The 23,268-nt window shown below is 52.6% G+C and overlaps 1 protein-coding gene across 3 annotated transcripts; it reads right to left on the reverse strand.

The window, feature by feature from the left end:
- Window positions 1-267: 267 nt before the first annotated feature.
- Upp1 (uridine phosphorylase 1) lies at window positions 268-16,541 on the reverse strand. 3 transcript variants are annotated; one of them, XM_003465823.5, is made up of 9 exons: window positions 16,519-16,541; window positions 15,452-15,546; window positions 9,120-9,186; window positions 8,218-8,335; window positions 6,238-6,396; window positions 4,673-4,787; window positions 1,614-1,823; window positions 1,356-1,502; window positions 268-734 (listed from the first exon to the last, which is right to left on the reverse strand). In XM_003465823.5, the coding sequence occupies exons 3-9, from the start codon at window positions 9,164-9,166 to the stop codon at window positions 595-597; spliced, it is 936 nt and encodes a 311-aa protein (XP_003465871.3). In that variant the 5' UTR covers window positions 9,167-9,186; window positions 15,452-15,546; window positions 16,519-16,541; the 3' UTR covers window positions 268-594. The 3 variants fall into 3 exon arrangements, with proteins under 3 accessions (XP_003465871.3, XP_013003659.2, XP_013003660.2); XM_013148205.3 differs by lacking the exon at window positions 16,519-16,541 and adding an exon at window positions 16,176-16,333; XM_013148206.3 differs by lacking the exon at window positions 16,519-16,541 and adding an exon at window positions 16,170-16,327.
- Between the last annotated feature and the right edge of the window lie 6,727 nt (window positions 16,542-23,268).

The following is a 23,268-nucleotide window of genomic DNA, read 5'->3' on the forward strand; positions in this document are numbered from 1 at the left end:
TCACCAAAGACAGACAGTGCCCCTGGATCCCCGTCCACCCGACTGAAGCTGAAGGGAGAAGCTAAGGGTCAGCAGGAGTCGAGAGCCCTGGACAGTCCACCCTGACACCCTGTCCTGAGCCCAGGGACCTTCCCACCCACAGAGGCAAGGTCTCCATCCCCCAAGGATTCCATGCACTTGCAAAGCAGGCACTTATGCCGCTGAGCTAAATGCCCAGACCCAAGGGAGGGGGATTTTCAAGATTTTCGGGAAATGAGTTTGCTGCCATGGTTATCAAATTCCGTTTACTCACATAAATGGCATAGAATTTTAAAATTCTTACATTTAAAAAAAGTCTTACATTTTTCTTAAAAAGAGTTCAAATATTTGGCAGAATGTTCTGGAAGATTAAAAAAAAAAAAAACTCCAATCACCATACAGTAGTTGAAATGGTCTACGAGAGCCCTTGGGGGAATCCAGCGACGATTCCTCTCCTCAGAACGGCAGCCTGATCCCCAAGCCCTGGTGTGAAGTGTGCTCTGGTGACCCGAAGGGGCCCTGGCCAGCGGTATCATCTGTAGGCAGCCCGCCCCATCTGGTCCCATCGAGGGGCCCTCAGGCCCGCCCCAGGCTCTTCTTGATGAAGTGGCCCACGAGCCGCTGCGGTCGCTGCTGGTACTCGACCAGCACCTCGTGTGGGCTGCGGATCTGATCCCCGAGCAGCCGGTCCAGGAGGGTGACGCACACCACTGCCGCTGTAAAGTGCAAAGCCACCGCATCAGGGTGAGCTCTCCTGGGCTGGGTCCCCAAGCCACTCCACCCTCCCCTCCCGCCCCGGGGCCTGCTGACCCAGAGGCGGTGTGTTAGGAGACAGACAGCAGGGACCAGGCGCTCAGGGAGCTCCCACCACCGCCCTGAAATTGGGTTTCTGCCTCTGTCATCAGTTTCTTGTTTGGGGGCGTGAAACGTGAGCACCTCTGGAATGTGACTCTTCAGGAGCTGCCCTGAGTTTTTCCTCCAAGCGAACTTGGGACCTTGAGGCAGACGGAAGGCTGAGGCTGTCACATCTTGTGTGGCAGTCAGAGGGGGAGCAGGGGCCATTTCACTCAGAAATAGACTCTGGGAGCTGGGCGTGGTGATGCATTCCTGTAACCCCTGTACTCAGGAGGCTGAGGCAGGAGGATCGCTGCAAGTTCCAGACCAGCCTGGGCTACAAAGTGAGCTCAAGGCCAGCCTGAACTGCTTAGCTGAGACCTGGTCTCAAAAAAGGACAAAAACGAAATAGACTTTGGGGCCAGGTCAAGGGAGAAGCCAGCACCAGGTTCCCCAGGACCAAGGAGCAGGCGCAAAGGACCCCGGCTCCCGGCGCTGCCCACCTCGGAGGCCGCAGGCGCTGCACATGGCGGCGAAGACTGACGACTCCATCTCGATGTTGCGGACGCCCGCAGCATGGGCCGCGCGCAGGTAGTCCTGCTTGTCCTTCTCCGTGTACGAGCAGAGGGCGCCGTCCAGCCGGCCCTGGCCTGGACACGCAGACCACACGCAGGCTGACTGGGTGCGCCGGACCCGCCCACCGCTACATGCCCCGCCTAGGCTGGGCCCCCTCACCCTCGGCCCCCACCCTGGCCCCTCACCCTCGTAGAAGTCCAGGGTGCACATGGTGTTGCCCACCACTGTGGCAAACTCGCTGAGCTCCCCAGCACAGCGCAGCAGCTCCTGCGCCAGCGCCTCATCCAGGTCCGTGCCGCGCACCACGCGCTTGCCCAGGACGATCTGCTCGAACTCCGGTTTGAAGCAGGCGTCCACGGCCTGCCGTGTGATCACCACGGAGCCGGGCTCTAGACCTGGGGGTAGGGGAGCAGGCGTCAGGGCTCCGCGGGGCAGCGACCTGCAGCTTCCGGACCGCGATCTCCACCACCTTGGGCACTGCCGCTCAGGCGGCCGGCGTCATTCGGTGAGCGCACCTCGTCTGCTGACAGCAGATACAAAGCATAGGAAGCAGCACGAGAACCCCGGCTTCGGGGACTGCCCTCCCGCCGCTTGTCCTCGAGATGGACACAGTGCCAGGGTCCGGCTATTAATCCGACTTATCGGTTTGTTCCACAGCACTTCCGTCTGCGGGTTTTCACGCAGATCCGCTCCTTACCCTCGCTTTATGACACCTTTTTATGGCTGGACCATCACACTGGCCTCAGTGTGCAGGTTCTCAGGATCTGTACACTGAACCCAAGCCTGGTGGGACCACAGCTGTTACTCCAGCCCTCTAGGAGGCTGAGCCGGGAGGGTCAGAGGTGCAAGCAACTGAATCAGACCCTATCTCTAAATAAATAAGTGGCTGGGAAGGCCACTCAGTGTAAGGCACTGGCTTCTTCCCCCGTACTCACAAAGAAGACAGAAAACAAGCTGTTATCAAACCCTGACCCCACGGCAGTGATGGTGGCAGAAGACAGGGCTTTTGCAAGCTGCTCAAGTCATGAGTGCAGGGCCCTCATTAATGGGCTCAGTGTCCCCAAAAGGAGACTCCAGAGAGATGCTCTGTACCCCCCACCACCACAAGACTACACAGTGAGCAGGACCCTGGAGCCGGCCCTGCGGACCCTTGCTTCAACCTCTGACTGTGGGGCTAAGCAGCTCACATCCAAGTGTGAGACCTGCAGACTGTGACTGGTCTTGCTTCCCACAGCCCCAGGGGCCAGGATCCACACCCCTCTGCTGAACCACATTACAACATAACATTGTCAAATTGCAACACTGTAGTATTGCAACCCAAAGGAAGAAGGAAGGAAGAAGGGAAACGCCCAGACCTTCCTGGAGCTCCCAATGTAGCTGCTGCCATGAAAGGCTGAAAAGATAACTGAAGCCAGGTGTGGTGGCTCACACCTGGGACCTCAGCGCTCTGGGAGGCTGAGTCAGACTCCGGCCGTGGCCAGACAACTCAGCAACTGAGCAAGGCCCTGTCTCAAAAAATAAAAATAAAAAGTCAGCCATGGTGGCTCATGCCTGTCTGTAATCCCAGCAGGTGGGGGGCTGAGGCAGAAGGATCACTGCAAGTTGGAGGCCAGCCTGGGCTACAAAGTGAGCTCAGGGCCAGCCTGAATCGAATAGGGAGACCCTGGCTCAAAAATAAACACAAAAAAATAAAGGGCTAGGAGTGTAGCTCAGTGCACACCGGGTTCAGTTCCCAGAACAAAGAAGAAAAAAAGCAAGAGGAGGAGGAGGACGAGGAGATGGAGCAGAAGAGCCAGATAGGCTGGTGCAGACCTATAGCCACAGCTTCTCTGGGGGCTGAAGAAGCAGAATTGCATAAGCCCAAGAAATTGTGAAACCAACCTGGGGAGCACAGCAGGATTTCATTGCAAAAAAAAAAAAAAAAAAAAAAAAACTTTTAAAAATTTTTTAAAAAGTTGAAAATGTGGCCAGCCAGACATGGGGGTGCATGCCTATAATCCCTGCACTCAGGAGGCTGAGGCAGGAGGATCACTGTGAGGCCAGCCTGGGCTACATAGTGAGTTCAAGGCCAACCTGAACTACAGAACAATACCCTGTCTCAGAAAACCAACAAAAACGTGGCCAATAGCCAAACCCCTGCAGCTGTTCTGGTGTCCATGGTCAGTGAACCTCCCCTCCCAGCTGCTCCAGCCTTAAGTAGCCTCATAAAATGGGCATTGTAGTGAGAGCGTCCAGCCCCTCATTGGTGGGTGTCAGTTCCCAGCCTCCTCTGTGGTCCCCCAGGTCTGAAGTTCTAGGACCCCATGGGCGAACCCTGCAATGTGAGCAGCTGCCCTCTGAACTGAACAGGCTTTCTGGGGGACCGCCGGGGTGCTGGGCTGCCTGGCCTCCTATGTGCTCGGGTCTGTGGGCACCTGCAGCACCACTCCCTCCCAAAATGGCACTGAGGCCACCAGCCCTTAGGCTCTGTCCCCAGCCATGGCCTTCAGGGATTGGAAAGGGTGACTCACCACATATTATCCGTGACACCCACCAATGAGGGGCTCGGCCCTCTCGTTACAGTGCCCACTTTATGGGGCTACTTAGCAAGTTTCAAAATCTACCCACTTCCCAGAATTATTTCTGATCATCAGTTTGTTCCACTACTGGTGACTGAAACAAGGTTCTGCATGGAGCTACAGCCCCAGCCTCTTATGCATTGACACATTTGAGACAGGGTCTCCCTGTGCATTCAGGCTGGCTTTGGGCTCACTTTGTAGCCCAGTCTGGCCTCAAACCTGCAAATATCCTCCTGCCTCAGCCTGCCAAGTGGTGGAATTACAGGACAGCACCACACACCTGGCTCCCACTACATTTTTTAAGTTTCCCGGTTGGGCTCAAACTTGGAATCCCTCCTGCCTCAGCCTTTTTTTCTTTCTTTCTTTCTTTCTTTCTTTCTTTCTTTCTTTCTTTCTTTAAGATTTTCTCATACAGTTCCTCAAATCTTTGCAGGAAGGGGTGGAGCACTGAGTGAAGGAGCAGAAGGCAGAAGGGAAGGAGGAATCAGAAGAGAAAATGAAAACCAAAGTAGGAAGAGCCGAAGAGGATGTGCTATAGGGCGCAGCCAGGAGCCCGGTGCAGAACAGAGGAGCGCACGGCCTCTTTCCACACTTCCCGTTAACCTCCACACGCGGCCCTGGAGCAAAACCGCAGCGGGGACACTTGGGGGCAAGCCCACCCCCGCCCTGCCGAGGCCCGGCCTTACCGATCCCACCCGAGGTGCCGATGCGGATGACGGTGACGTCGGTGCACCGGGCGTGGTACAGCAGCTTGATGAGCTCGTGCAGCATGATGGCGATGGAGGGGATCCCCATGCCATGCTGAAGGAGAGAGACGGCCAGGCTGAGCCCCAGGGGTGCGCTGTGTCCCCCGGCAGGCCCCACTCGGCACGGAGACACCACACGTGTGGAACTGCTGGCCTGGCCTGGCCTGTCCTCCGCTCGTGCTAGTCTATTGCTAGCTACTGTCATCAAATTAGGCCTCGTCTTTTCCTTAGGCTGCAGCACAACCACAAACACACAGGGAAAGCCGGGTATACACGGGGCTTCCTTATAGTTGCAGCGTCTGGCATCTACAGGAGCCTTGGGGTGCACCTGCTGTGGGTTGGGGGACCCCTGTGTTCCGGGTGATACTTTGTGTGCTGCCCATCAATCTGTGAAACTCTTCACAGGGCCAGGGATAGAGCTCAGTGAAGCGCAAGGTCCTGAGTTCAATTCCCAGTACCAAAAAATAATAAATAAATAAATAAATAAAAGGCTCTTGGTGGGGATAAGGGAAGGCAAGTTTCAAAACACGAGCCTAAAACCCGTGCGCACTTCAGGAACCGTGATGTGTACACACAGCTGTCCTACTCCTGATGCCCGCTGGTCCACACGCACTGTGGAATGGGTAGCGCCTCTGCAACCCAAGGCTCCGCAGGAAGTTAGCAGCAGCTACTGCCGAGTAACAAACAGCTCCTGTTTGCCACTGGAGCCCTGCACGAATGCGCACCCCACCAGCTGGAGTTTCACCTCTTCATTCTTCTCCCTACACGCTCAGCTTCAGCAGCTGGTCCCCTTGGGACATGGCCAGTCCCTCGGCCCCAACACCAGGTGAATTCCATGCTCCCCTGTGCCAAATCCGGCCGTCACCGTCTCTGCTAACACCCTACGCCTCCCCAAGACCCCGCGGTGCTGAGGCCGAGACAGAGCCTGGGGCAGAGGACTCTTCTCCAGTTCGCCTCGGAGTCCTCCTCCCCAGGAGAGGCTTCTGCACTCTGTAACCCAGGGCCGCCCGCAGCCTCTAGATGGTGCCAGGCACCAGAGCCGGGACGCACATCTCCAGGACCGCATCGCTGGCAAAGGACAGCAAAACTGGGCAACAGAAAACCTTGGTGGTGCCCAGCTGCTCAGGAACTAACGTGTGACCACGAGGTGACTGAGGGGTGGGCAGGCTGGGACACCACTGTGGCTCTCACAGGGCCGCTCAGCCCATCCCTGGCTACCGTATCTCACACACAGGCAGGCACGCACTCCCTGCACCTGCCCTTGCACCTGCCTTGGCCCTGCCCCAGCCCTGGCCCAGCATAGCCCCCTCCCCTTCCTGCTCCCTCCCTGCCCCTGCCCCTCCACCCCTACAGCCCAGACAGCTGTGCCTGTTTGCATTGGGATTTGTGTGCGGAGCAGCAGGAGCCAAGTCCAGGGTCCCCCGCTCTCCAGCGCTCTCCACCTCCCACCTCCCAGCGATGAGGCGGCAGCTGCCTCGTGTGCAGAGGCCCGGGTGGGTACTCACGCTGACTGACAGCACCGGGCCCACTTTGTACATGGCGTAGCGGTCAGTCCCCGAGCATATGTTGGGGTACTCATCCCCAGGGCGGCCGAGGCCCAGCTCTGTGGCCACGTATTTGATGAAGGTGAGCATGCGGGACGGGCTTCCCCCGACGCACACGAACTGCAACACAGCACGGAGAGGGCCTCAGAGCTGCATCCCCGCAGGGTGCAGTGGGTCACCTGGCCATTTGCTAGAAGCGCCAGAGAGCTGCAGGAAGGACCCAGACCATCAGGAGCGCTCCGGGGTCCCGGGAAGCAGAGAAGGGGCCAGGCGGGCTAAACTCTCAGGCAACATGGGGTGGCGGTACAGCCTGGCTCTGGACACACCCGGGGCCCCCTGCTGTCCCGCCCCCTCCTCGCCCCCTCCTCCAGAGCCTCAGAGCCCCAGAGCCCCGCTGTGAATGGGCCCCAGTGGTTCCCTCCTTCCAGTCACCAGGTACCGAGGCGTCACTGCACAGAGAGCCACGGTACTGGGAGTGGTACTGGGGGTTCGGGGAGGTTCAACCCTTCAGGTGGATCTTGCTCAGAGAACCAAAAACCTTAATTTACAGAGCATCAATGTGAGAAACATTTTGTTTTGTAAAAAAATAAAAATAAAAAGTAAATAAGCCAGTTTCGACGATAAGCCAGTTTGAAGGTAACAGAAATAATTTAAACATGAAATTTCTATAGCCTGGAATTAAAAACTCACCATATACTAATCCAGCAATAATAACAGTAATAGTAATAATAATGGTAATGAAGCTTAATAGCTCAATAGAATGAATGGAATTTTAGGGAATTAGAGGGCATAAAAAGCAGGCCCCAACTGGGTGTGGTGGTGCACAGCTGCAATCCCAGCACTCGGGAGGCTGAGGTAGGAGAATCATTGCAAGTTCAAGACCAGCCTGCGCTGCAAAGTGAGCTCAAGGCCAGCCCAAACAGGATAGAGACCTCAAAAAGACAAAAAAAAAAAAAAAAAGCAGCCCCACTATTTGAAGCCAGTATTCCCAAAACAACACTACCAGCAGCAGAAGGGACACAGCTCGGCTGTTAAACTGTGAGCCCTGTGCCAGCACTGGATTCCACCATCTGGGTGACTCTGATTCCTAGCTGCCCATGGACTGTGTGTGAAAACCCTGGGTCAGCAGTCCAGTAACTGTAGGGTAACAAGCAGCTGCGTATCTCAGAACAGTCAGGAGAGGAAACTCCAAGTGACTAGGGTCTGTGTCCTGGGGATCACACACTCTGACCTGATCAGCAGCCCCTGAAGGCATCTATTAAAATACCTCACTGTAGGGGACCAGGGATTTAGCTCAGCAACACAAGCACCTGCCCCGCAAGTTCGAGGTCAGAGTTTGATACCTGGTACATAAAAAAAAATCATAGTATGTCCTACAAACAGACAGCTACTATAGGTCAATGAAAAATACACTAAGCTCTTTTTAAGGTCTCTGTTTAGGATAATTCTCACTGAGGAATTTGAGACTTTATAGGGAAAACAAACTAAAGCCATATCCAGCAAAATTGGTCTTTAAAACAACTAAGCATCAACATGCATCGGAAATTACAAGCAGATACAATATAAATTCTATTTATTATGACTGCATGTCTTTAAAAGGTGCTGTAGTTCCCTCTCCTCTCAGTGAAGCGTTGGTTTGTTTTGTTTTGTTCTACCGATGGAGACAGGGTCTTTCTACATTGCCCAGGCTGGCCCCAAACTCTTGAGTTCAAGCCACCCTCCTGCTTCAGCCTGCCCCACAGCTAGGATTTCAGGCATGCACCATCATTCCTGGTTCGGGAGTTTATTTTAGGTAGTTTCCATGACGCACTGAATTTGCAAGTGCACTTAGCATCAGTTCCTTTCTTGCTGGGAGTGAGAATCCACCAGGACTCAGGAAACATCCCATCAAGGCCCAGCCACCCATCACTGCTCGGCCACCCACAGGCCTGTATCCCTCACCTTCACGTCCCCGAACATGGCTGGGAGGTCGTGTGTGCCGGTGCCCAGGCTGAAGTGGTAGAGCACATCCTCCTTCAGGCTCGCCACATGGGGGTTACACAGCTGCACAGGGCGTTCGCTGGCAGGAAAGGAGAAAGCTGAGGTGTGGGGTGCAGGGCAGTGTGGGACGTGGATCACGAGCCAGGCTTCGTGCAAGGTCCCCGCTTCTCCTTCTCCCTCCGAGCACTCTGCCCTGATGCCCCAGTCCACAGGAGCGCAAAGCAGTGTCAGCCCTGCAGTGCCCCCACCCCATGCAACCTCTGGGCTTTACTTTGAAGACCGTGGACTCCTGGGGACAGGGAGTTCAGACAGGCATGCCAGGGATGGATAACCCTGCAAGCTGTCTCAAAAACCAAAAGAGAAAGAAAAAAAGGTCCAGGCTCAGGGGACAGCTTGAGTTCACCATTGCTCAAGGGCCTAGTTCCATCCCTGGCACTAAATAAACGCCAGGCAGGAAATGAGTGAAATCAAGAAATGCTGGCTTTTCTTAGTGATGTCTAAACCTCAGTGTGGAGTCATGGAACACAACCCAATTAGGGCAGGGCTGGAGGAGCTGCTTCCGTGGGCAAAACGCTTGCCTAACATGTTCAGAGCCCAGAGCTCAGGCAAACTGCAAAGGAAAGAGGAAGCATTTACGACTCTGAGACAAAACAGAAGCTGGGTGTGATGCCCATGGCTGTAATCCGGCATGTGGGAGGCTGAGGCAGGACTGCTCCCAGTCTGAGACCTGACTGGGCTACATGGAGAGAAATGGGAGTACGAGCAGGGGATTTGTTTAACAAAAGTGGGACACCTGGAGACAGATTTGAACCCGCAGCCCCTCAGAGTCCCACCCCTGGGGTCCTCAGGCCTGGCTGCCTCACCTGTGATGGTTCTCCAGCTCCTGCGCTCCAGTGCCTGTCGCCGCCATCGCCAAGGCCAAGGCAAGACCTAGGGAAAAGTCCTCCTGAGAACACTGTGAGGGGTGATGCAGGTGTGCGTCTGCACATGGCATGTGTATGGGGGGAAGAATGTCCCAGAAACCCCCAAGTTCCTTAGAGCACTTGTCTACCTCCTGGCTGCCCAGCGCAGCAGCAGGCCCGATGCCACTGACAGTGGACTCCACACCATCACCCCTAAGGACTCCAACTCCCCTCTTCTGGGGGCTGCGGGAGGGCAGGCAGGGGAAGGGGCAGGCTGAGGGAGAACCAAAGCCCTGAGAGAGAGAGGTCTCTGGGGAGGATTCTTGAGGGGTGACCCCAAGGCCTTCACACTGAGGTATATATAGCCCCAGCCCTCTGTCACTTTTCTGTTTGGAGACTGGGTTTTGTTAAATGGTCCAGACCGTGTTCCTCCTTGCCATCCTCCTGCACTGGGATTACAAATGTGTACCACCACATCCAGCCTAGGGCAAGAGAGGCCCCAAGGTCGGTGGGACTCAGCAGCTACCTCCCCACAAAGCTCTGGAGAGCAAAAACCACTACACACAGCCGAAGTCATTTTAGTGGGGTTCGGGAAGTCAAGTCTCCCCAACTGCCTCTCTGTGGGACAAACCAGTGCAGAGCTCAGCTGCAGCACAGCCAAGGTGAAGTGAACAAACAACTCATAAATTAGCAAAGATCCCCTGCGTGCCTCCCCACCCTGTACCCTGGAGAGTAGGGTGGATCCCAGAAGGCGCCACCAGGGTGAGCAGGGGCACCCGTCCTCAGGGCCCATCTTCACCTCTGAATAGCCGCAATCTCCACCTCCAAGATAAAACCCAAAGGCCCCTCCTGGTCAGGTGCATTCTCTGTGCATGGTGTGCACCAGAGAAATGGTAGCAGCTGGCTGCAAAACAAAACCTTTCCTTGCTCTCTGGAAAATCCGACCCACCGCTGTCCAGCAAAGTCAAGATGTCCAGCAAAGAGAAGATGAATTTCCTCTCGATGCTGAGACTGAACCCAGGGTCTCACACCTGCCAGGCAAAGGCGGCACCACTGAGCCACCTCCCTGGCCCCGTGTGGCCCTCCCTCCTGATGAGAAGGGGCCACAGTCACACCCAGGCTACTCCTGCACAGGGCAGACAGAGTCAGGGCGGCTTCCACATTGTGTGTGGCCACGGCAAGATGTCCTGCAGTGCCCCCCGGGGTGGGGAGAACCCAGGGCATCAAGTTAGGCTTCCTGCAGCACCCAGGAGATGGATCCAGTCCACCCAGCTTCCGCAGAAACCCGGCGTGGGGCTCCGAGATCCGGGCCCCGTCCCACTCCAGTTCTTTCACCATCGCAGGTGTGATCACTTATCCACGGGAGAGGAAGCCGACTCGGGCTCACACAGGGCCCTGCCGCCTCCCTGGGTGGCCCAGCAGAGAAGTGAGTCCCCTGGAACTCCGGGCTCCTTCCTCCCTGGCCTCTCCCAGCCCTGCACATGGAGAGGCCCTGCCTGCCCCACTGCACTGGCAGAGTGAGCCTCAGACCTCTCAGTGACCCTGGGAAAGGCCCCAGCTTGAGCATGGTGACTGGCACCCAGGCACCCAGGCGTCCCGGATGTCAGGCTCCCCAGGGAACTGGGGCCTGATTAATCAGAGGCCCCTTGCACTACAAAAGGATCCAGAAGATCAACAACATCATCACCTGCCACCCACGGACAGGTCAAAAGAGGAGGCGGGAGACGGAGACCCCAACCTTTCCCATCGGCCAGCGCCTCGGCGGACGGGAACCAAGGGCCACACAGCCTTGCGGGCCACTGCTGTGCCGAGCTAAGAGGCGAGGAGAGGAAAGGGGCCACTTGAGGAGCAGGAGCAGGAACGAGCCAGGGTCCATGGAGGGGCCGGGAAGAGACCCCTTCCAGGCCAGGAGGGGCACAGCTTCCACAGACAGACAGAGACTTGGAATCACTACTGCCCCGGTGCAGTCTGACTTTCTATCTTGTTTTAATCTAGAAGAGTTCATCTACTCAGCGTTCTCGGGCATTTCTAATTTCTTTTAAATCATTTTGTCCCAGGCAGCTGAGTTAGGTAGAGATATTCTAGACGGTCAGACAGGGCTGGGCCTTGGAAGGAGCCAGTGCAGAAAGCCAGAAACCTTGGAACCTTGGAGGAGACAGAGGTCTCTCCTGCTGAGGGCCAGACCTCAAGATGGAAGATCAAACAACACAGCCATCTACTTCCTGAGGATAAGCATCAAGAGCTGAGGGACCAACGAGGTGTCAGTCACCTTGAGGAAGCCAGAAGGCTTCCCCATTCTGCACACAGGTCCGCCTGCTATGGGATTCACTTCCCATTGATCCTGGTTTAATCAAAATTACAAGAGCAGTTACCCTCAGAATCTTACTGGTGGACCATGGCTCTGTCCCACCTCATACCCACCTTGCCATTTCCCATTTTCCCCACCCTGAACCCACCTCACCTTGTAGATTTGTTCTTTTAAAAAGTCCCTAAAAAGGTAGGGTACTTTGGCAACCCACAAAGGGCGCCCTCTGTCTCTCTCTCAGACAAGTTTTCTTTCCCCCAATAAATGTATTCTCTTCTTAACCTCTGTGTTCCTAAAATTCATTCTTCAGTTTTAGAGAACATGAACTCATTCCGGACATCTAGCAGGGTGGCAGCTTCTATCCCGGGAATCAGTTTTACTGAGCTACTATTACTGCGGCTCCTGGACGTTTTTCTCCCAACCTATTTGATTTTACTGAATGGACTTCCAAGCCCTCCCTTCTCTGGGGTCTCTGCCACCTGCTGCTTGGCTGGGAAACCTCCCAGACTCAGCCCCCAGGGGCCACTGGAGGAAAGCTGAGGCCAGCCAGAATCACTAGGAGACCCTGCCTCAGAAACAAACGGAAGTGTGTGGTCTCCCCCTGTGTAATCTTTACCGCTCTATTACTGTGGATCAGGAGAAGCTCCTCTTCCCCCAGCAGTAGACACTGATCATGCAGAGAAGCCAGGGAAAGGCCCAGCTCGGGCCCGGACGCTGTGCAGGGCAAGCCCAGTGAGGCCTGAGCTCCCTCACACCCAGGCGACTGGGGTTGGAGCCAGAGCAGGGAGCAAACAGGGCCCGGGGGCTTCTGTCCTTCATGCATGGAGGTGGGGGGCACAGGAAACAGAGAAGTCAAAGGAGAGGACGGAAATTATAAGATGAAAAGTGCCACAGCAGGCTTTCCCTTCTCCCTGGACATGATGGGCCGAGTGATTCCTTTCACCTGCAAATTGGTTTCACCTTTCCCTTTTTATTTGCAAAGTGACTTCTTTGCTCTGTGGCTAGAGCCTCTTTTCACCTGCACATTGGCTTCCCCCTGTGAAAGGCCACGTCCGCCCCACCCACCAAACTTCTGCCTAATAAACTTTCCGAAGTATGCTGGGAATTCCTCAGGACTCAGGAAGAAAGGAATGCGGCAGTCACCCCGGGGGACAGAAGCCTGGGAGCCACCACACCGCACAGACACTGCAGAGACAGAAGAGAAGGTCACTCCCAGGAGGGAATCAGCAAAGGCCTGGACACAGACTCTGCGGCTTTTGCTGGCAATCTATGATCTGCAGCCCAGTTTTCAAGAATAGACGTAAGCAGAAGAAACCAGGTCATCTGGTCAAAGATGTCACAATGCATCATTCCCTGGAGGACCCCCACCCCCACCAAGGCAGACCTAGCTAGATCCCAGCTCCTGGGCCCTCCCTGTGTCTTTAGTAAAGCCTGGTGCCAGATGTTAGGGGCAGCTGAGATAGGTAGAAACATTCTAGGCGATCAGACAGGGCTGGGCCCTCGAAGGAGCCAGTGCAGAAGACCAGATGGCTTGCAACTGTGGGGGAGACAGAGACAGACACTGTGGGCCAGGCCCCAAGACAGAAGATAAATCAAATGTACCCATGAACTTCCTAGGGGTAAGCATCAGGGATGGATATTCTAAGTAGGTCTCTGGCACCCTGAGGAAGGCAGAAAGAGCCCCTCTTATTTCATAGCTGCTGGCTGCCAGATTCACTTCCCCATTTGATCCTGATTTAATCAATTTTAACTAGAGGATTATATTCCTAATCTTATTACCACAGTCCTGCCCCACCTCATGCCCACCTTGTGAGTTCCCCTTTTTTCCCACCTTAGACCCACTTTATATCGTGAATTTGCTCTATAAAAATCCCTAGAGAAGTCAGGGTCCTCAGCAACCCACTCGGGACCCCTCTGTTTCTCCCTGGGGCAGAAGATTTCTTTCCCCCCAGTAAATATATTCTGCTCTTGACCTCCATTGCTCCTAAAATTCATTCTTGGATTTTAGAGCGCAAGACCTTGTAGCAAGACCTTGTAGCAGGGCGGGAGCTTCTTTCCCGTGTCACTTGGACACATGACAGGGCCCAGCTAGGCCCTGCAGTTTCTGAAGCCCCAGACAACTCCTCCATGCACTCTTGACCTTAGCACTTAGAGAAGATACAGAGGGCAGGGGACTTCAGAAACCAAGAGACCCACTCGACAGAGCCTGGGAAGCCTGTGCATTCTTCCAGGCACGTTTTCTCCAGCCTGCTATGCCTAAGGCAGCCATCCGTGCAGAAGGACCTGCCCACTACCCTGTGGGACTGCCCCTGGGTAGTCACCTACCCTGCAGGACTGCCCCTGGGTAGTACAGCCGGCTACATCAGGTAGGAGTATTCTAGGCCGAGGGACAGGGCTGGCCCTGGAGGAGCCAGTGCAGAGGTTTGGATCTGGCTTGAGGCCCATTTGAAGATTAAAGTCACCATAGCAAGGTTCACACACTTCCCTGGGGGAAGCCTGAGATTGGCACCACCTTCCTGAGATTTCCCACAGAAATAAACCTTGACCCCATAGGGATGGGCTATCCCCTCCCACCCACTAAGACTGAAACTGCTGAGACTGAAGACAAGATTATAACTACTAAGACTAGAGATGCTGTGTCTTTGCTACTATTGGATAGCTATTAAGTAAGTGGATACTTTTTTTTTTTTTTTTTTTTTTTTTTTTTTTTTTTTTTTTGTCTTTTTCCTGTTAATCGGTACCAGGGACCGAACTCTCGACTGCCTGCTTGCAAGGCAGGCGCTTATGCTGCTGAGCTAAATCCTCAGCCCCCAGTGGATACTCTTGTAATCTCCTTGGTTGATTATCACTTGACCCCTGGGCTCTATAAAACCTTCTCAGAGAACTGGGCCCCTCAGCAGCCCATGCAGGACCCCTCCCATCTCTCGGGACCCCTCCCATCTCTCAGGAGCTGATCCCATTCCCTCTTCCTACACCCAGCAGGAAATCTTCCTGCGATTCACCTCTGTGGTCCCTTAGAATCCATCCTTTGCCTGCGGGGAGCACAAACCCGAGTGTCTGATATTGCGCAGGTTGGAGGGACACATTTCCCCCCAGAGCTTCTTCCTTGGGGGAGGTCGGGGTGCCCGCTCCCCACTCACTCCATACCACACCCTACTTATTACACCAAGGGTTATATTTCTTTTTCAGTTTTAAAACAATAAACTAAGATCAGATAGGTCGTTTACCTGTGTACACAAGTGTAATAAACGTGTCTTCTCTGAATGACTCAGAGAAGAGGAGGAGGAAATAAAAGGAGGAAGAGAAGGAGAATAAATGTCAGGATTTAGCCTTAAAAAGCAGGAAAATCAGGTCAGTTATACAGCTGGTTTCCATCTGGGGAAAAGTTTTTGTTTGTTTTTCTTTTTTAATGAATTTGCGTCGATTTTACATTCAGTAAACACAACCACATGCGTGTTGACGAAAACAAAAAAAGTGGCCTTTTCAGCTAAAACCTTCCTTTACATCCCACTGACAATGTCATGGCGCCCAGATCCAGGAGTGCAATTCGTGCCCAATAATAACCCTGCACTGACCAGCAGGCTCCGGAGGCCCGCAAAGGGACAGGAGGTCCGTTTGGCCTCTGAAGAAAGGAAGTAAGCAAGGGCAGATTGGCAAGAAGGAAGGGAGGGAAGGGAAGGCCTGGCCACAGCGCAGGCTCCACACAAACTGCACCCACCAACTGAAAGGCAGGACGGACAAAGGCCGGCCGGCTGGGCTGATGGGCAGGGCTCGCAGTTGGACACATTCCTGCTTTCCGAGAAAATGAATGGGACCGATGGCCCCACGAAGCCCGAGTACACCAGCAAGGGGGGAAACTGAGGCACAAGAGGGCAGACGGTGGGCGACCATGGAGGACAGGGCGAGCTCCCCGCCTGTACTGCGCCCCCAGACCCTGCGGGAGGTGCCCCTTCCTTCCTCCTGCTGCCGACTGTTCCCTGCAACTCACCCTCGGAGCAGCCGCCGGCGTGGAGGAGCTGTGAATCAGCCGCAGGAAGCAGTCGGGAAGGCTCCGGCCGCGTGACCCGAGTGACCTCGCCGGCCCTGCGGAGAAAGGGGCACATACGTGACACAAGTCACCTCTCCAGCCCTGCAGGGAAAGACCCCTGTCAGATCGGCGACAGCCAGCTGGGCCGCAGCCCGGACTCCAGGCCTAAGAACAGGTGGCCAAGCAGAAGGATCGCGGAGGGGTCCGCTGGGGACCCGCGTGCCGGCGCGCACGGATCCGTACTCTACACCGGTGAGCGTAAAGTCGTATTTCGTGCGGCAACGTTTTGGTCAGTATCGCCGGGGTGCACCCTTGGAGCTCCCGGAGGGACGGAGGTTTGGGGAATAAGCGGTCTAGGAAAGTGAAACCGTGTGGCCTCTCGCACAGAAAGGCAGGTGGGGCGAAACATCAGTCATCAGCCGACTTCACCAGGGCGCGTGGGGTCTGCGGCGCTGGACCAGCAACTGCGCCCCAAGGGCCCACGCCGGGGACCCCATGCTCAGCGACAGAGCGTGACACTAAGAAGCGCACGGCCCATTCACACCTCCCGCGCGCTTCCCGTCCACATCCACGCGACCCGTATCACCGCAACCTCATCTCCGGGAGCAGGACCTAGCTGGGGCAAGCCAGGGTCCCCCAAAGCCAGCGCCGAGTCGGAGCCCACCCGCGCCCCACTCACCGCTACCTAAGAGGATGGCGAGCGACACACGGGACAGAGACCTGGCTCCAGGGGCCGAGCACTAGGCAGCTCGCGGCCACTGAGCCCCGGCAGCGCGCGGCCACTGAGCCCCGGGGACCAGGCGCGTGCGGTGTCCAATCCCAGCCGGCTCGCCCCTCCCCTCTGCAGTCGCCAGCCCCGCCCGGGGGTCACCGCTCGGCCCCGCCCGTAGCCGGGACCTGGCCCGCCCTGCAGGACGCGTCCGGTGCAGACCGAAAGTTTGTCTCCTCACCTCCCCCCAAGAGTTGCTTCGGCTTCTCACGGGGCTCAGTCCTCCCTGAGCCACTGTTGTCCCAGCAGTGGTCCCTACCTGTCCTGCGACAGGGGATACTTGCTTGGCAGAGGCTCTGGGACATCCAAGGTCATACTGTCTGTCTGGAGGTGTCCCTGCTGGCTGAGAAGTACCAGAACCATGACCCAGTGTGGCAGCGGTTGGTCAGGAAGGTGGGGCTGGTTATGGTCAGCGGTGTCCCTGGGAGCTCTCTGCCAGCTTCCATTTTTTTCTAGGACCTTCCTGATCCTGGGAGTCCCCAGTAGCTTGGGGAAAAGCCAGAGAGCGTTGGCCCGGGGAAGGGAAGTGACTCAGACACAGCTAATCCAGCCAAACTGTAGCTCATTCCCAGTGACAATTGACACTCAAATGCGGAGGCTGAGCCCAGGCCTCTTCTCTCCCCGCAGATGGTCTTTGTCTGCTGACCTTAGTAACAGCCAGGGACAGGAGGGCAGGGCTGGAGGTGGCCCAGATGTCCAACTGGCTGCCCCAGGAGTGAGGTCTGGGGAAGCCAAGAGCTGCCCTGTGCCCCTCCTCCTGGGAAACTAAGGACTTTTCTGAGCAATTTTGTCACATCACCTTTGCAGATGGGACAAACTGGAAATAAAGTTGTGTCCCACATTTCTAAGCCTCACCTGCAAACCCCACGTCACCCATGTCTGCCACCAGCTCACCCAGGGCCACCTCAGCCGCAGCCAAGGAGGCACCAGGCACTGGCGGGCTCTGGGTCAGTGTCCCAGGCCTGGGGACACTCTTCATGAGATGTAACACTGTTCCAGAGGGGTGGGGTTTGCCGAAGACCTGACTACACTATGGAAGGCCCCAGGCCCTGGGGAAGCTAAGCTCCTAGAAATCCTCCCAGCAGTGTGAGTGGCTTCTCCCCCAAGCAGCCTCGCCTGCCCCAGTCCCAGGGCCAGATGCCACCCCTAGGGTCCCAGTGACTATGTTCCTTCCTGAGAGGGGCAGGAGCCCCAGGAAAAAGGTTTCCAGAACACCCTTCATAGCAGGGAAATGAGAACACTGTGTCCCTTAGCCCAGCAGGTCATAGAGCCACCATGCTGAGTCACAGTTGTACCATTATGATAAAAGCCAGGAGAGTGGGCAGCTCCATCCCATTTGGTAGGGCACAGGGTTCCTCTCTATGTCCCATGTGGCGTCACTCAGCCACACTCCCCTGGGACCCTGGCAAGGCTGCTCTATCATACAGGCTCCAGCCATAGAGGCCTATGACCCACCATTGTGGCCTGAAATCCCCTGACCACCTGTCTCCACAAATGGCTCACCTGCAGTACACTCTGGGAAAGTGGAGGGTTCCTGAGATTAAGGCTGTGCATTTGAATGTACAGGAGGAAAGAACAGGGATGATCAGCATCTCATTATTGCAGATAGCTGTCAGGTAGAGATTGCTAGGCAATTAAAAAGGGACCAGGTATGAGGTCATCAGAACAGAGAGAAGGTGACCAAGCCTGTGGTGGAGGAGATGACAGAGAGATGGAGACAGGATAACTAGGCCTGCACCTCCCCAGAAGTAAATATTAATTCAAAGCTGTTTTGTAACTCCCACCATCTGACCCAGTGAGCTTAAACCATGGAACATGCAGAGACAATATAACAAAAAGAGAGAAACATTGTAACAAACCCACAGAAACAATGTTACAAACAGAGAGAACCAATGTAACAAACAGAAACAATATAACAAACTCAGAGAAACAATGTGAGGAACAGAATGTAACAAACACTGAGAAATGATGTGGCAAACTGAAATGATGTAAGAAACACAGAGAAACAACGTGAAAACATGTAAGAATGACCAGCACACTCTGCCCCTCCCTCCCACCCCTTCCAGAAATGCCTCTGTTCCTCCCATGCTACATCCTCTTGCTACCTACCTTGTATTTCCATTAGGTCAGTATTAGTTAAGGGACTGCACTTGGAATCCTACAGGTTGATTATAACTTGACCCAGAGTAACCTGTGATGTTGATACAGGGATGATTTACATCACAGGCGTGATATCAGAAACTTCAAATATGATAAAAAGGAAATACTGAAATACTACACTCCCAATCTGTGAGATGGCTGTTCTCTAAAAATCAGAGAATGAATACTAGGAACAGCAGAGGTTAAGAGCAGGAAATATTTGGAGAAGAAGAGATATAGCTCCTGAGAGACAGTGGGGGGCCCAAATGGGTTGCCTGAGGACCCCACTTTTTAGGGAAGTTTTAAGAGCAGTACCCACATGGGTACAATGTGGGTTAGAGCTGGGACTAACCAAGAAGGATATAAATAAATATAGTCACTCAGATAATAGTGACCCGATGAGGAAATAAGTCTTGTAACAAAGGTTCATGGAAATAACGAAGTTTTTTCCTAGGAAAAGATGGGTCCAGAAGTCTTGGTCATCCCATTAAAATGACTAATGTCTCTCTAGGCTTCATCAAGCCTGGTGTTTGTCCTTCAGGGAGATAAGCAAGGCTGCTCATTTTGTCTTTGGCTTGAGAGCCACCATGCTGAGTCACAGTTGTACCATTATGATAAAAGCCAGGAGAGTGGGCAGCTCCATTCCATTTGGTAGGGCACATCCAGCCACAGTTGAGATGTGTTTCACCTTTGTCCTGGCTCTCTCAAGGGCCAAGGCCTATCTGACTGCCTTAATATTTCTGCCTGGCTTAGCTGTCTATAATATTTCCTCTCTGAAGTGGGATCCTTAACTGTCAAGAGGGGCGCTGACCATTCTGGCTTCTTCAGGCTGAAGTTGGTCATAGTTGTGATGGGCAGTTAGAGACACCTGCTGCTAAATCTGGAGAAGATGAGGGCGAGAAAGCAGTTCATATATATGGGCCAAACAGTAAGATCAATAAGGCTATTATGGATATAAGCAACAATATCCCTACCAAGAAGAGCCAGTAGTAGCTCTCCCATAGAGATGGTAAGAAAGACATCCAGGGAGTTTCAGAATCCAACATGGCATTAACCTGTCATCTAACGCCTTGTATAGCCATCAAGATATGAACAGAAGGATCAGGAATCACACACAGCATGCAGTTTTTATAACAGAACAAGTGTTCCCTTGTGCTGCCGTGCAGACCTAAGGCCATCTGCTTTTGAAGGATGGCTTGCCTCATTAATGTTAACTCGTTGTTTAGGAGAGAGGGATCAGATGAGTTGTCATTTAAGGCCCAGTAAGTATGGTTATTTAAGGCCTCAGTGTGCTATATAATGCTCTCAACAAGGTCCATCTGGTAGATCCAGTGAAGGAGTCCAGCACGTTTGTCACTGGTTTTTTCTGCATGATCACGTGGAGCTTGGCAGCCTTTAGACAAGAACAAGCAATTTTTTCAAGAAATTAAAGCACATGTAGCCAGAGTATAAGCAGCAGAACCAAAAGGCAGATTTAAGAAAGAGCCAAGTCCATAATCTGGTTTGTTTTTGTTTGTTTGTTTGGAGGGAGGGAGCCAGGTGAGTATGGGAATTGAACTCAGGACCTCACGCTTGCCAAGCAGGCTCTGCACCACTAAGCTAAATCCCTGACCCTCAGAAACTCTTTTTCAGGGCTTGGAACAGTAACTGTAACCATCGGCTCCTAGACTGTCTTACTGATGAAGTCTGATATTTTGTGATTAGCTCCTCTGGTTTTAGCTGTAAGAAAATGGAGAGTTTGGTGGTTTTACAAGACAATTTTAACTAAAGAACTTAAAGACTCTTGTCAAGCTTTTGTAGCTTTTATCAGAGTTTTTCTAATGACCCATAGTCAGCTAGCAGTGGAGCTGGAAGCTGCCTGGAGGGGTCAGCGATCGGAGTCTCTTTCTGTAGCTAACTTTGTACTATGGCACTGCAGTGTATATCTTTTGGTTATCCTTTTTAGTTGGGTGTTTAAGACAAGGTTAAAGTGAGACATGGGTTAATTAAAATTAATCTCCTGCTGTCTGTCAAGGTTGGTTAGTCTCCTCCAGTGTCACTTTGGAACCTTGCACAGAGCCTCTCTGCTCCTCAGCCATCACTATGTGTCACACCCTCACTGTGTAAGCATGGGGGACTTTTTCTCTGGGTGACTCTCCTTTTGCACACTACACCTTTGTGGATTTTAGTCTGTTGGGGTCCAGAATTCCTCTTGTTCAGGAAGTTAGATGACTCACCAAAGTTGTAAGATCTCATAGCAAAAGGTTCTCATGTCTCAGGTGCTCGTTGACCATGCAGGGCCAGAGCCAAAACACTGGCTGCTTTTTCTAGCCCAGTTACCTTTGTTTTAAAAACTGGGAATCAAACTCAGACCTTGCACTTGCTAAGCAGCCACTGTGCTCCTGAGCTGTATCCCTGACCCAATTTCCTTTCCAGTTCTGGTCTCTGTACTTCAGTTATTGATCACCCAGAAGTGATCAGTGGGGGCTGAGAATTTAAGTATTATAATTTCATCTGGATATCAAACACTTTGAAGCATATAATATGACAGAGGACTATCAATCATAGTTGTTTTGGTAGTTGAGTCTCTGCAGAAGGTTAACAGACAGTTATAAAACTTTACAGAAAAAACATGGCAATTATGATGACATTATTATTATTATCATTCTTATTATTATTATTTTGAGACAGGGTCTCACTGTGTAGTTCAGGCTGGCCTGGACTCACTATGCAGCCCAGCCTGGCTTCAAACTTACAGTGATCATCCTGCCTCAGCCTCCAGAGTGGTGGGATTACAGTTGTGCACCATGAGCTGGCTCCATGACAATATTTCTGTAACAAACTTAAATGTTCACCTCAGCACAGAATAGCCTGTGTGGTCAACATCTCTATCTTATCACAATATATTAAATGACACAAAGAAATCTCTCACCTAATGTGTTAACTTTTAATAGGCTGCCATTTAAGAAGAGCATAGTGGCCTATAAATGTACCTTAGAATTTTATACTGTCTCCCTTCTAAGGTTAGTGCATGACATTGTCTGGACCGTTTAGTGTCTGAGTATAGTAACATAGATATACCATGCACATCAAGGAAGCCTTTTTAAAAAGCTACTATATGGCAGGTGATCACATGCTGGCTTGACATATTTTTTATTAGAAGTAGTTGCAGTACAAGAAAAAGACAGACATTTGAGTCTAGAAAAAGATTATCAGCTGGGGATTTAGCTCAGTGGCATAAGCGCCTGCCTTGCAAGCAAGCAGTCGTGAGTTTGATCCCCGGTACTGTTAAAAAGACAAAAAAAAAAAAAAAAAAAGGGTTATCACCTTAAACAATCCTGGCTTTGATCACTGGTCATTCAACAGATGCAAATTAAAACAACACTGAGATTCCATCTCCCTCCAGAAAGAATGGCCAGGATCAAGAAATTATTAGGAATGCTGGAGGGGCTGTGGGGTAAAGGAGCCCTTCTTCACTGTTGGTGGGAGTGTAGACTGGTGCAACCACTATGGTAATCAGTGTGATGACTGCTCAAAAAACTAGGATTGGAGGTCCCATTTGTCCCAGCTATTCTCCTTCTGGGTATCTTCCCAGAAGAATTAAAAGCATCATACCATACTAACATATGTGTGCCCATGTTTAAAGTAGCACAGTTTATAATAGCCAGATCTTGGAAACAACCCAAATGCCCATCAACTGAGGAATGGATAAAAAAAGATGTGGTCTTTTTATACAATGGAATAACAGTCACCCATAAAGAAAGGTAAACTGGAGACTTTTATAGGTTAATGAGTACCATTCAGGCTATATTCATAAGTGAAATAAACCAAATGCACACATGTAAACACTGTATTGTCTCCCTATTGTGAGAAGCTGAAAGAATAAATAAGATTCAAAATGTATACTAGATATCATGAAGTGGAAGAACCTTCTAAAGGAAAGAGAAACTAGCATGGGGAAATGGAGAAAAGAAGGAAGAGAAAAACAAACAAAAATTATATATATGTATATGCTATGATTTGTGTTTGGCGTCCCCCCATGCCTCATGCAGGTAGAGGTGGCTGAATCTAGACTTTGTGATTGGTTTATTGTCTAGCACTGGGATTGGTGGTGTGAGTGCTGCACCCACCCAGGGGCGGAGCCTGCATACAATATAAGGCAGGGGGGAGACCTACTTTCCTCTTTTCCCTTTAGTTCTTCTTGTTTGTGGCTACCAAGAATGTCTGCCCCTCAGCCGTGCCACCCTGCCTTAGAGCCAGCTGAGTGTGGATCACCAAAAGAGCTGTAAAACAAATAAACCTTTCCTTGCTTCACTTTGGGAGTCAGGTATTTTGTCTCGATAAATGAGAAAAAAGTAACCAAGACAGAATTTGGTACAAGTGGAATGGGGTCATTGCTGTGACTGTACCTAACCATGTGGTTCAAGAGCCTTTGGGAATGAGGCTCGTGGAAAGAGTTTGGAAAGGCTTGGAGATGTCGCCCGAATGCATAGAGCTGTACAGCTTAGGCTGCTCTGTAGGGGAGACTCTGGTCAGAGCTCAGGAGATCAGAAGGCAGATAGAAATCCTACCGATAAAGACCAGGCTTGGGAGGGTTCTGCAGGGAAGGACTGCTTTGGTTTTGGACCCCACACGATGTGTGTTATGGCTTGGCAGAAAGTTTGTCTGCATTTTCCTCTTAGCTAGAGACTGAGACTGAGATTAAGGGTGGCAGTCTGATTAATCTGACAGAAGAAATTTCAAGGCCAGGGATTTAGCTCAGTGGCATAAGCACCTGCCTGGGAAGTGCCAGATTGTGAGTTCGATTCCTAGTACCAAAACAAAAAGCAAAGAACAAACAAACAAAAAAGAACAGATGCTAACTCTGATTCACAGGACTCCAAGAACAGTT

Source organism: Cavia porcellus, unplaced genomic scaffold (assembly GCF_034190915.1).
Source record: "Cavia porcellus strain 051 isolate PalLab524CR breed Dunkin Hartley unplaced genomic scaffold, mCavPor4.1 scaffold_23, whole genome shotgun sequence".
In the NCBI taxonomy this organism is placed as follows: Eukaryota; Metazoa; Chordata; class Mammalia; order Rodentia; family Caviidae; genus Cavia; species Cavia porcellus.